Genomic DNA, 12,926 nt, shown 5'->3' with positions numbered 1-12,926 from the left:
GGGTGCATTCCTTGGGGACATTTATTGCTTTCTTTCTTTTCTTTTCTTAATTTTTTTTTCATCTTTATTTTTGAGAGAGGGAGACAGAGCGTGAGCAGGGGAGGGGCAGAGAAGGAGGGAGACACAGAATCCGAAGCAGGCTCCGGGCTCTGAGCTGTCAGCATAGAGCCTGACACGGGGCTCGAACGCACGAGCTGTGAGATCATGACCTGAGCTGAAGTCGGACGCTTAACTGACTGAGCCACCCGGGCACCCCCATTTCTTTCTATCAGACAGCCACACAGCTCACTCAAGGTGCCAAGAGCACCCCGAGCCCCCAGCAGCAGGGTCCTCCCCAGGTCTGGCCTAGGGCTTTTTCTGAGCCTGAGGCTAAGGCCTGAGAGGAAAGAGCTGGAACAGTGGCCTTGAGCAGCCGCCAGCTGAACTCCCGCAGCCTCCCTTCCTGTCTGAGGTGTGTTTTTGCCAAGCCCCACTGTCTGTTTCAGGGGCAGCCAGGATGGCCTCAAAGAGGAGCCAGAGCACAGAGATTTTTCCTACACAGTTTTTTTCTCTCCCATACCCCCCGCCCCTGCCTTCTACAGAGCCCGTCTTTTTGCTTGGCATAAACACTTAGTTTCCCAGGCAGCCTGTCCCTTTGAGGGCCCCTTGCACCTTGAAGGCTGACCCAGAGCAGCTCTCACTGATTGGGCTGGGCAGAGCCAGGGGCTGGAAAGGCGAAGCTCCCCCCTCCCCCCATCCCGAGGCGCCCCCCCCCCCCCCATCCTGAGGCGAGAGGGCAGGAGGCCCCAGCCTGAAGTTGCCTGGTCCCAGGCCCAGATTGTGGACATGAAGACGGGGACGCTGGCCGAGCTGAACACGTCCGGGGAGCTGTGCATCCGAGGGTACTGCGTCATGCTGGGCTACTGGGGCGAGCCCCAGAAGACCGAGGAAGCGATTGGACAGGACAAGTGGTATCACACAGGGTGAGGAGGCAGCTGGGGGCCGAGGAGAGGCTGGGGGGGTGGGGTGGGGGGGGTGGGGGTAGGGCCTGAGTCTTAGCTGGAAACATCAAACTAACACAAAGAGAACTTGTTTGTCAAGAGGGCTCCTTCACATCTTGGAGACTTCATTTCCAAAATGTGTCAGATGAGGATGATCGTGCTCCCTGCACAGAGCACCCAAAAAGATCAAACACAGCATGGGTGAGAGCGCCTAGGACAGGGCGCTATACGGGTGTCTGTAAAACCTGAGCCAAGACTCAACTGTCAATTGAGAAAAACAATTTTTTCTCAACGCTTTTTTTCTTCTTCTTCTTTTAGCGTTTATTTATTTTTGAGAGGGGGAGAGAGAGAGAGAGAGCACAAGCTTGGGGAGGGGCAGAGAGAGAAGGGAACAGGGGATCCGAGAGGGGGAGAGAGAGAGAGAGAGCACAAGCTTGGGGAGGGGCAGAGAGAGAAGGGAACAGGGGATCCGAAGTGGGCTCCACGCTGACAGCGGAGAGCCCGAAGTGGGGCTTAAACTCCTGAACCGCGAGATCATGACCTGAGCTGAAATCGGACCCGACTGAACCCCCGGGCGCCCCTCGAGTGAACAAATTCTTTTTTTTTTCTTTTTTTTTTTTTCAACGTTTATTTTTTATTTTTGGGACAGAGAGAGACAGAGCATGAACGGGGGAGGGGCAGAGAGAGAGGGAGACACAGAATCGGAAACAGGCTCCAGGCTCTGAGCCATCAGCCCAGAGCCTGACGCGGGGCTCGAACTCATGGACCACGAGATCGTGACCTGGCTGAAGTCGGACGCTTAACCGACTGCGCCACCCAGGCGCCCCTCGAGTGAACAAATTCTTATCGTGCACCTCCGATGTGCCAGCACTGTTCTGGACACTGGTTGGTGGTCCAAGGGAAGGCAAGATGAACAGGGTCCTGCCCTGACTTTCCACACGTCTTGGGGAGGAAGACAGATACGAAAGAGATCAGTTCAGACATTGATAAACGCCAGGAAGACAGTAAAACAGGGTCAGAGAAAAGAAAGCAGCAGTGGTGGGGACAGGAGCTTCTCTTAGATTGGGGGGTCAGAGAAAACCTCTTTAAGGTGGACGTGTTTAAACTGACCCCCGAATGATAAAAAAAAAAAGAAAGAAAAGAAAAAAAAAAGCTAGCCACGAAAAGCATATGTCCAGAATGTCTTATTTATGCCATATCCCCCAGAGTCTAGGGCAGTGTGAGGCACACAATAGGTGCTCAATAAATGTTTGATGGCTAAGCCAGTCAGAAGAGGCAGAGGTGAGAGGTCATCCCTGGGCTTTCCTCACAGAGACATCGCCGTGATGGACAATCAGGGCTTCTGCAAGATCGTGGGCCGCTCCAAGGATATGATCATCCGGGGCGGTGAGAACATCTACCCCGCCGAGCTTGAAGACTTCTTTCACACACACCCGCAGGTGCAGGAAGTGCAGGTGAGGCACCCAGCCCAGGTGAGCCCCCAGGAGCAGGAAACAGGGATGGGCATGGCAATGTCTGACATCTGTCTCTGGCGCTGCAAGGTGGTGGGGGTGAAGGACGACCGGATGGGGGAGGAAATCTGTGCCTGCATTCGCCTGAAAAAGGGGGAGAAGACTACAGCGGAGGAGATCAAGGCTTTCTGCAAAGGGAAGGTGGGAACCTCAGCCCGCCCCACGCTGATGTTGCTTTGTGCTTCAACCCCCTCTCCCTGCCAGCCAGCCAGGCAGCCCACTGCCCCCTCCTCCTCCCCCCCTTCCTGCCCCCCCCCCATCCTCACGCTTTATCTCCTCTCCCTCTGGTCTGCAGATCTCCCACTTCAAGATTCCCCGATACGTCGTGTTTGTCACAAACTACCCCCTCACTGTCTCAGGAAAGGTGAGTAAAGGAGACCAGAGAGGGGCAGGGTGGCCTGGGGTCCTAGGTACAGAAGGCCAGGTGGCTCAACCTATGCCTCCCTCCGTGATGGGCAAAAGAGTCTGGCTTGCCACAAACTTTCCCCACTTTACCCTAAGAAACACCTCAGTCCCAGGCAAACCAAGCCAGCTGGGAACCATGGTTGGCAGAGGCCCTGAGCCTGGCTCTCACTCTGTTCTTTTTCCTCTAGATCCAGAAATTCAAACTTCGACAGCAGATGGAACAACATCTAAACCTGTGAATAAGGGCGGGGGGGGGGGGATCCTCCCAGGCCCTCGCTGCCCTCCTCCCACATTCCCCTGTCTGTCTTTGTGATTTGGCATAAAGAGCTTCTGTTTTCTTTGGTTGGTCTCTTGCTGGTGTGCTCTCTTGACAGCTGCTATGGGATGGAGAAGGGAGGGGCACTTTCAGACCCTCGGGTTCCTTGTCACGAAGGTGCCGACTTTGGTGTGCATTATCTATTTCATTTAATCCTCACTTTGATCCCTGTGAGACATGAACCCAGATCATTGCTTTTTCACTTTGTTGTCAGATTAGTCCAGCAAGAAGTATCCTTTTTAAAACAATAACAGCTTGGGGCGCCTGGGTGGCTCAGTCGGTTAAGCATCCGGCTTTGGCTCAGGTCACGAACTCGAGGTTCGTGAGTTCGAGCCCTACGTCGGGTTCTGTGCTGACACCGTGGAGCCAAGAGCCTGCTTCAGAATCTGTGACTGCCTCTCTCTCTCTCTCTCTGCCCCTCTCCCACTCATGCTCTGTCTCTGTCCCTCAAAAAATAAATGTTAAATTTTTTTTTTTTTAAAAAACAGTAACAGCTTGGGGCGCCTGGGTGGCTCAGTCAGTTACACATCCGACTTCCGCTCAGGTCATGATCTTGCGGTTCATGAGTTTGAGCCCCATATCAGGCTTTGCACTGGTGGTACAGAGCCTGCTTGGGATTCTCTCTCTTTCCCTCTCTCTGCCCCTTCACCACTTGCATGCATGTGCTTTCTCTCCCTTGAAATAAATAAAAATACTTAAAAAAAATTAAAACGATAACAGATTTACTAGTATATAATTTCACATACCATCCAATTCACCCACTTAAAGTATCCTATCGATGGTTTACAGTATATTCACAGATACGTGCGGTCATCCCTGAAGTCGATTTTTTTAAATTGAAGTATATAGTTGACACACAAATGCTACATGAGTTTTCCAAAGTCAGTTTTAAACATTTTCATCACCTTAAAAAGAAACTCCATACCCTTTAGGGATCATCCCACATCCTGTGTTCCCCGCCCCCCCCCCAAAACCAACCCAATTTTGATTTCAAAAAAAAAAGATGAAGCTGGGGCTTCCTTGAGGGTCTGGGCCAGTTCAAGCCGCTGTAGCTTGACCCAAGAAATAAAAACAGCTGTGTTCCAAAAGGCACATCACTTTCCAGTTCACAGAGGCGGAAACTTTCCTGCTGTTTTGAATACCTACCTCCCTGCAGCAGAGGCGTCCTCTTTACTTTTTAGAAAACGAACTGAAGTTTAGCGTGCTCTGGGTGCCCAGCCCTAGGCTAGGTGCTTTCATATGTATTTTCTCTTGGAATTTTCCCACCAACCCTCCCAAATAGGCACTTGCCCCATTTCACAAACGGTGAAACAAACTCGGAGAAGTTCAGAGTCTTACCCAAGGCCACACAGCTGGAATTAGAACCCAGATATTTGGCTCCAAAGCCCGTGATCTTTCCACTTTATCAAAGAGTTCTTCAGATGCCTGCTTTCCCAGCCCTTCACCTGCACCCCGTCCCTCCCAAGGACACCGTCTGTGACTTTCCTCCCAGCAGGTGCCCAGGCCGGCCTGACCCAGGAGATGACAGCTTACTCTGCTGGCCAAGCTAATTGTCCTTGGGAATCTCTGCTCCTTCAACATCCAGCCCAAGGTGCCCTCTCCTTCCCCACTGACTCCACGGCCCCTGCAACAGACCAGCCACACAGCACAGAGGACACTGCCCTGATATCCAGCAGGTTTTGAGTTAGTATCTATTGCCTGCTGTCTCTTGTTGGTTTGTCTCTCTCCTGTCACACCTGTACTGCGACCTGATCTTATGTATCTAGATGTCCCCAGTCCCCAGCTTTGAGTCAGGCACATACAATGTGAAGGACTGAACGGACCAAGAGCTCCTGCATGGGGCGGGGAACTCGCCCTCGGACAGGGGGCCAAAAGGCAGGCGAGGCGGCTCAGCCCACAACCCTCTCCGGGAAAGGACAGACGGGCGGGCGCGGTGAGCGCGTCCGGGCCCAGCAGGTGGCGCCGCAGAGGCGAGGCCCGGGGCCCTCCCAGCCCGTCCGGGGACGCGGCGCGCGGTCACGCAGTCCCTCTTCCTCCTGCCGGGGCGGCCCGGGCGACCCGGCTGGCGCGGCTCTGCGCACTCCCGTGCGTCCCGGGAGCGTGTCTGCCGATCTCTCCGCGCACCAGGCCGCTCCCCGCCGTAGCGGGCGCCATGGCGCTCCCCGGGGCCCGGGCCCGCGGCTGGGCGGCGGCGACCAAAATGGCCCAGAGGCGCCGCCACGCGGAGGGCGCCAAGGGATCCCCGAGTCCTGCGCCCCCGAGCTCGCGCGCGGCGCTTTACGTGCACGTGAGTGGGGCGGGGGCGGGGCTCGCGGGGCGCGGCGGCGGCGGGGCTGGGTCCACGTGGCTGCTGGTCACGCCGTGAAGCCACCTGCCGTCCCTCCCCGCCCCCAGGCGAGGTCTGGGACGGGACGCGGTACCCTGGCAAGGAAATGTCCCGGTCCGGAGACCTGAAGTCTCTTGGTGCGCTCACCAGTTCGGTGACCTTGACCGAGTGATTTCCCGCTGAGCCCCAGTTTTCTCCTAACGAAGGGGGCATAATATTCCCCATCCCACCTTCCTTGGGGAGTTGTGTGGCTTAGATGGCTGAGCCGCTGTTGACGACCTTGGGGTGGGGATGCGTGCGACGGAACCCTGCAAGTGGCTGGAGCCGCTGGGGTCACACCTCGCCCGGCCCTTCCACCCCTGCCCCCAGTGGCCGTACTGCGAGAAGCGCTGCAGCTACTGCAATTTCAACAAGTACGTCCCCCGCGGCGTGGAGGAGGCTGCCATGCGGAGCTGTCTGGTGACTGAGGCGCAGACGCTGCTGGGGCTCAGCGGCGTGCGGCGGTGGGTGCTGGGGCTGTAGGCGGGGTCTTGGAAATCGGGCGAGCGGCTAGGACCGGTGCAGACGTCCCGGAGGGCTCCCCCCAAGTCTCAGCTCCTCCATCTTCTCTCCCCAGGGTGGACTCTGTGTTCTTTGGTGGGGGCACCCCCAGCCTGGCCAGTCCCAACACTGTGGCTGCTGTCCTGGAGGCGGTGGACCGGGCAGCCCACCTGCCTGCAGACTCCGAAGTCACATTGGAGGCCAACCCCACTTCGGCCCCAGGCTCTAGGCTGGCAGCTTTTGGGGCAGCAGGGATCAACAGGTTGTCCATTGGTCTCCAGGTAACCCATCTTACCCACCGCATCCCAGGGCACCCAGACCCTCCGTGCGGTCCCTCCTCTGGTCACATTCATTAACTGGGCTCCTCTGGGTGCCAGGGCCCAGGAGGCATGTCTGCTGCTGTGCTAGACCACAAGCTCCATGAGGCAGGGATCATGCCTACCTTTTTTTTTTTTTTTTTTTTTTTTAATCACAGTATTCCAAGCACCCACCATAGTGCGTGGCACATAGCAGACGCTCAGAAAAATTTTTTGTTACATGATTGGAGACCTAGGAGGAGGCAGAAGGGTCATCAGATCACTGCACCATGGTAAAGGCTGCCAGTAAAGGGAGTCTCAGCAAAAAGCTTTCAGAGTACAGCCTGAAGGGTGTCTCAGTCTGATGAAATCCTGGAAACCTTCCTGGAGGAGGTGATCTTTGAGGAGGAGGAGTTCCACAGGAGAGAGGGTGTGAGAGGAAAAGACACAGGAATGGGAGAGCCTAGTATGTTCTGGAGAGCTGTGAGTCACTTGCCATTGGAGAGGCTGGAGGCAAGGCTGCAAGATAGAGCCCCAAAGCCTTGAGCATCACACAAGGGAGTTTGGGGTTTTGCCTGGTGGTGATAAGGGACTTGTTGAAGGTTTTTAGGTAGGGGAGAAACATATTCTTTTCCGGTTGACTCCTGGTACTTCCATATCCAGTATTGTCCATCCTTCTAATACATCTGCCACTTAACCATACAGTTTGGGGTTGGGGCTTTGTCCCGATGGGATATACCAAAAGAGATACATCATTTCTGAGATATTCTGGCCCCAGATGTATATCTTAAATCTACTTGTGAGGAACCATCACGAAAATCTAAATTAAAAGACTTTTGGTTGTGGGGGGGGGGGGCCGCCTGGGTGGCTCAGTCAGTTGAGCGTCTGACTTCGGCTCAGGTCATGATCTCACGGTTTGTGACTTGGAGTCCCGTGTCTGGGCTCTGTGCTGACAGCTCGGAGCCTGGAGCCTGCTTCAGATTCTGTGTCCCCTTCTCTCGCTGCCCCACCCCTGCTTGTGCGCTCTCTCTCTCTCTCTCTGTCTTTCAAAAATGAATAAACATTAAAAAAAACTTTTTAAAAGACTTTTGGGGGGTGCCTGGCTGCCTCAGTCGGTGGAGCGTGCAACTCTTGGTCTCGGGGTTGTGAGTTCAGGCCCCACCTTGAGTGTAGAGATTACTGAAATAACTAAATAAACTTAAAAAACAATGTTTGTGTGTGTGGTAAGAACAGATAACCTGAGATCCGTTTACCCTCTTAACATATTTTTTAGTGGACAGATCCGTGTTGGTAACTATATGCACAGTGTTGTACGACAGGTCTCTAGAATTTATTAAGAGACATTTTAAAAACAACCAGCCGGTATCCATCAAAAACGTCATGGCCTGAAAGACAAAGGTGGTGTATCTAGCCTGAGAAACGAAAGAGACAACGAGGGCTGAATGTAATGTGTGACCCAGTTGGATCCTGGATTTGGCTGGGGAGAGGAAATTACTCCAATAGATATTATGGGGACAAGTTTGACTCTGACTGTGTATTAGATAATGGCATTGTGTCAATGTTACATTTCCTGAACTCTGTAATTGGATTGTGGTTATGTAAGAGAATGTCCTTGTTCTTAGGAAATGCACACTTAAGTATTTAGGGATACTGAGGGATAACGTTTAAGTTAATTACATTTAAGCAACCACATCGCGAGTGCCCTCTAGCATGTGGTCAGCGGCTACCATATTCTCCTAAAACGTTCTATATCTGCAGTGACCAATAATACAGTAGCCACTGACCACATGTCAGTAAACACTTGGAATGTGATTATTTAAATGTAACTAACTTGAAATTAAGTAGCCACATGTGGTTAGCGTCTACAGCATTGGACAGTGCACACAGAGAACACTTCTGTCATCCCAGAAAATTCTTTTGGTCTGTGCTGGTCTATAACTTACCGTCAAGTGGCTCAGCATTGTAATCACATACACGTATATTTAGAGACAAAGCAGATGTGGTGAAATGTTTTTCGGTGAATCTAAATGAAGGTGTTTATTGTACTTGGCTTTCAAACGGTCTGTAAGTTTGAAGTATCTTTAAAAGTAAAATTTAAGGGGCGCCTGGGTGGCTTGGTCGGTTAAGCGTCCGACTTCGGCTCAGGTCACGATCTCGCAGTCCGTGAGTTCGAGCCCCGCGTCGGGCTCTGTGCTGACAGCTCGGAGCCTGGAGCCTGTTTCAGATTCTGTGTCTCCCTCTCTCTCTGCCCCTCCCCTGTTCATGCTCTGTCTCTCTCTGTCTCAAAAATAAATAAACGTTAAAAAAAAATTAAAAAATAAAATAAAAGTAAAATTTAAAAATACTCTCGGGGGCACCTGGGCGGCTCCGTCGGTTAAGCGTCCCAACTCTTGATTTCGGCTCAGGTCATGATCTCACGTTGGCTTCGTGAGATTGAACCCCACATGGGGCTCTGCGCTGACAGCACGGAGCCCGCTTAGGATTCTCCCTCTGCCTCTCTCTCTGCTCCTCCCCCGCCCACCCTCTCGATCTCTCTCTTTCAAAATAAAATACATTTATAAAAAAAAACTTTTAAAATAATATAAATAGATAAATAAACAAAAACACTCTTGCCTTTGGAGTCAGACAGTCCTAAATTCCAGGTCTGACTTTGCCATTGTATGGCCTTGAGCAAGTTATGTAACACATCTGAACCTCCGTTTTCTTATCTGTAGAATGGAGCTAATGTTGGAGGATTAGAAGGATGCATTAGATAGTACTTAAAAATGCTTTGCACATAGCGAACCATAGTGAGGCGGAGCCCGTGGTACCCTTGGCTTGCGGCTCCCTGCTGTGTCCTGTGTATCTGTCCACAGTAAGGTCGGTCACCTGTTCCCGTCTGCCTCTGAGCTGGCCTCCGTGTTATACCTGGCCCTCTCTCCTCAGTCCCTAGATGACAAGGAGCTCCAGCTGCTGGGGCGGACACACACGGCCAGCGATGCGCTTCAGACACTGGCAGAGGCCCGACGTCTCTTTCCCGGACGTGTATCTGTGGACCTGATGTTGGGGCTTCCGGCACAAAAGTCGGGGCCGTGGCTCCGGCAGCTGCAGGAACTGCTGGGCTACTGTGACGACCACATCTCCCTCTACCAGCTGACCCTGGAGCGGGGCACCGCACTCTTCACCCAGGTGCAGCGGGGCACCCTTCCCGCCCCTGACCCCGAGGTGGCTGCTGAGATGTATCAGGAGGGACGGACGGTGCTCCGGGAGGCAGGCTTCCGCCAGTATGAGGTCTCCAACTTCGCCCGCAATGTAAGTCTTGGGCTGCTGGCTGAAGTTGGGGGATGGGCAGCCTAAGCCGGGAGTGGAGAATTGTGGGGGTGGGAGGTTGCTGCCGGGTGCTCCGGAGGCCTGAGACAGGGGACATTCTAGCCAGGTGCCCCTTACCTGAGCAGATGCGGGCCCACCTTCTTCTCGCTGAGCGGGCTATTCCCTCCTTCCCCACAGGGGGCGCTTAGTACCCACAATTGGACTTACTGGCAGTGCGGTCAGTACCTTGGCGTTGGGCCCGGTGAGTCCCCCGAGAACCATAGAAGGGATGACTCAGGAGCAGAATGTCACGGCTGTGTGATCTCGGGCCACTTATTAAACTCTCAAAGCCTCTGTTTCTTTATACGTGAAGTGCAGCAAAAAATAATACTTTGTAGAGCTAATGAATATGTATTTCGAGATGCTTGAAATCGTGGCTGTGGCACTGTAGTGCTCACTTGTTAGTGTGTATCACAATTAAAACTCGGATTGCTGAGCCCCGCATCCAGAGTTTGGTGGGGCAGGGTGGGTTGGGGTAGGGCCCAAGAATTTACGTTCCCAGCATATTAGAGGCTAATTGTCCAGGGACCGCATTTTGAGAGCCACCGATTTAACATCTGGCGAGCACACACAGCATTAAGCTGCTACTAAAGGTTGCTGATGTCGTCAGGGGCCCACGGGCGATTTGTGCCCCAGGGGGCCGGGGGCCACACCCGGGAGGCTCGGATCCAGACCCTGGAGCCTGACAACTGGATGAAAGAGGTGACGCTGTTTGGCCACGGCACCCGGAAGCGCGTTCCCTTGGGCGAGCTGGAGCTGTGAGCATCTGAGAGCACAGGGCTGTTCACCCCGGCTTTGCCTGCACCCCCAGAGCCATCCCTACCGGCACAACCTAATTTCCTGCCTTGCCTTGCCCCCTCCCTCCCCGTCCTGCATGGCCTCACGAGCCCCCGTACACACATCCCAGCATAGGGTTTGAAGAATGGGGGTGCGGCCAGGTCTCCTCTCCAAGACACCTTGATGGTTTTTCTCCCAGGCTAGAGGAAGTTTTGGCCATGGGGCTACGTACAGACGTGGGGATCACTCACCAGGTAAGGGTTGGGGGGCTGTGGCACATCACTTCCTTCTCCTGGGTCTTTCGGAATCACTGTCTCGTCTGTGCTCACACATAGACACACATACGCACATCTGTTCCTCTGGGGCTGGCAGCTGGAGGTTGGCCTTGGCCCAGCCGAGCCCTGATGGGCAGAAGCGGTGGGCAGTGTGGGGCAGTGGTGAGAACCCTGGATGAGGGCCGCAGGCACCCCCACCCCCACCCCAGCTCTAGGTGTGCGTGAGTCCGTTGCAGAGACCCCTGTGCGGACGGGACCCTCCCTTGCCCTTCACCACACCCCCAGACGTGTGCCCAGACTAGCCAGCCACCCACCCTGCGGTCCCTGCCCCTCTCACCCTTCCGGTTTCCCAGCACTGGCAGCGGTTTGCATCCCAGCTGAGCCTATGGGACGTGTTTGGATCAAGCCAGGAGGTGAAGGCCTTGCTGGTACAGGGCCTGTTGCTGCTGGATCACAGGTGTGTTGGGGGGGGGGGGGCATGTCAGGAGTCCCCGGGAGCCCTGACTACAGATCCACAGCCCCAGGAAAAACGCAAAAGACCCATGAGGAGGGGCCTGTGGGGGCTGAGGGGTTCGTACCGGTGGATGGTGAAGATTGAAGTTGGTAAACTGAGGCAGTCACATCCAGGCTTCTTGGTTTTCCAGGGGTCTTCGGTGTTCCTGGGAGGGTCTGGCTGTACTAGACTCTCTGTTGCTGACCCTCCTGCCCCGACTCCAAGAGGCCTGGCTGCAGAGCGCCCCCTCCCCTGGGCAAGGGGGATGACCAGATGTTTCTGTGATCCCAGGACAGTGCCAGGTGGGCTCTGGGGGCCGGACTGACGCTCTCCACTGGCAGGTGCCGTCCCAGCTCCAGTCGGTGCCCTTCCTTGGTATCCCCAGGGGGTATGGCTACCATGAGGCGCGTGAGAGGACATTGCTGGTTTGCAAACTGGCATTGAGTTTGCCCTCCGCTGCCAGAGAAGGAGTAATGGTTTCTGCAAGTGCCTCTCATTAGTGGGCTTCAAAGGAAATCCTGGCCCCTCCAACATAGGGCAGGACTTAGAGGGCCCGACCTGTGCGGCTGGACCCGTGCCCACATCCAGTACAGACACCTGCTGGACTCTGAGGACAGTGGGAAAGATCAGAGCAAGCCTTACCCTTTCTCTTTTGGCAACCGGGTTATGTCTGGGGTCCCAGGGCCACACAGACCCTCCTGCGTCCCCGGCTCCCCTCCCCTCCCCTTCTCTCACGAGAGTGAAGGTCGCAGGGAGCTAAGCAGGGAAAGGGGAGGGGAAAAGAATTCAGGAAAGACCCAGAGCCTGGTAATTTTCCCCTGGCCTTTTACCTGCACAAACGATTGCCTGGTTTTATTTAAACAGCCCAACAAGCCCAGGGAGGGAGCCCGCCTTGACCTTCGTCAGCTCCTTTTTCTAGGTTCCTTCCCTGGAGAGTAGAATCCTGATTTGGGGGCTCGAGGCTTAGTCTAGAGCCGAGATTCCTTCCCCCACTGTACATTCCATTTTAAAAGATTTCAAACCTACAGGAAAGTTAAAAGGATAGTTCAATGTAAACTACATAGCCTTCGTTGCAGGGTGCCTTGTACAGTCTGGAAAGAGGAAGGATTCATAATGTCATCAAGGACATCTTCAACCTGTAAAAAAATAAAATAGCCATGTTTCCAGACTTTGTGCTCACCCTGTAGAGTTTGCGATTGCTACATTTTGGCCACATTTACTTTACCTTTGAATAGCTAGCTAGCTCTTTCTTTCTTTCTTTTTCTTTGCTGCACCATTTGAAAGAAGGGTGTAGACATCAAACATTTTAGCTTGTATCTCCTAAGAAAAAGAACATTGTCCAATATAGCCACAGCAATATCACCAACCTAAGAAAGTGTATGTTCGTGCAATACTGTGTGGTCCATTTTCAAATGTTCCCGAATGTCTCCAAAACGTTGTAACTCTCTTTGGAAGCCGGGGGGGGGGGGGGGGCGGATGTCGAGAACACAGACTCCAATAAAGTTTTATGCTTTCCTTTCGCTGTTATGTCTCCTCGTTCTTCTTCTCCTTTTTTTTTTTTTTAAAGCCCCCTTCCTTTTTGCTTATTTTTATGACACTGGGTTTTTCAGAATCAAAGCCGCTTGTCTTGTAGAATGTCCCACATTCTGAGTGTATCTC

At 53.7% G+C, this 12,926-nt stretch overlaps 2 protein-coding genes across 2 annotated transcripts in view; both read left to right on the top strand.

The window, feature by feature from the left end:
* Window positions 1-3,238, top strand: part of ACSF2 (acyl-CoA synthetase family member 2) — a 34,873-nt gene extending 31,635 nt beyond the window's left edge. The window contains exons 12-16 of the mRNA XM_047081042.1: window positions 811-962; window positions 2,293-2,434; window positions 2,522-2,632; window positions 2,787-2,855; window positions 3,085-3,238. Coding sequence (XP_046936998.1) covers window positions 811-962; window positions 2,293-2,434; window positions 2,522-2,632; window positions 2,787-2,855; window positions 3,085-3,135 — 525 coding nt within the window. The 3' untranslated portion in view covers window positions 3,136-3,238. The remainder of the gene's footprint in view (window positions 1-810; window positions 963-2,292; window positions 2,435-2,521; window positions 2,633-2,786; window positions 2,856-3,084) is intronic.
* A 2,029-nt stretch (window positions 3,239-5,267) lies between these two features.
* RSAD1 (radical S-adenosyl methionine domain containing 1) lies at window positions 5,268-12,723 on the top strand. The gene is made up of 9 exons (XM_047081731.1): window positions 5,268-5,499; window positions 5,908-6,041; window positions 6,155-6,359; window positions 9,300-9,665; window positions 9,861-9,924; window positions 10,333-10,480; window positions 10,699-10,753; window positions 11,128-11,231; window positions 11,419-12,723. The coding sequence occupies exons 1-9, from the start codon at window positions 5,365-5,367 to the stop codon at window positions 11,534-11,536; spliced, it is 1,329 nt and encodes a 442-aa protein (XP_046937687.1). The 5' UTR covers window positions 5,268-5,364; the 3' UTR covers window positions 11,537-12,723.
* The last annotated feature ends 203 nt before the right edge of the window (window positions 12,724-12,926 follow it).

The sequence above is a fragment of the Lynx rufus genome, unplaced genomic scaffold (assembly GCF_022079265.1).
Source record: "Lynx rufus isolate CCGP_SWC_20201006 ecotype Redwood Valley unplaced genomic scaffold, mLynRuf1.p SCAF_18, whole genome shotgun sequence".
In the NCBI taxonomy this organism is placed as follows: Eukaryota; Metazoa; Chordata; class Mammalia; order Carnivora; family Felidae; genus Lynx; species Lynx rufus.
Note: the sequence above shows the minus strand (reverse complement) of the source record. Positions and strands in the feature narration are given on the sequence as shown.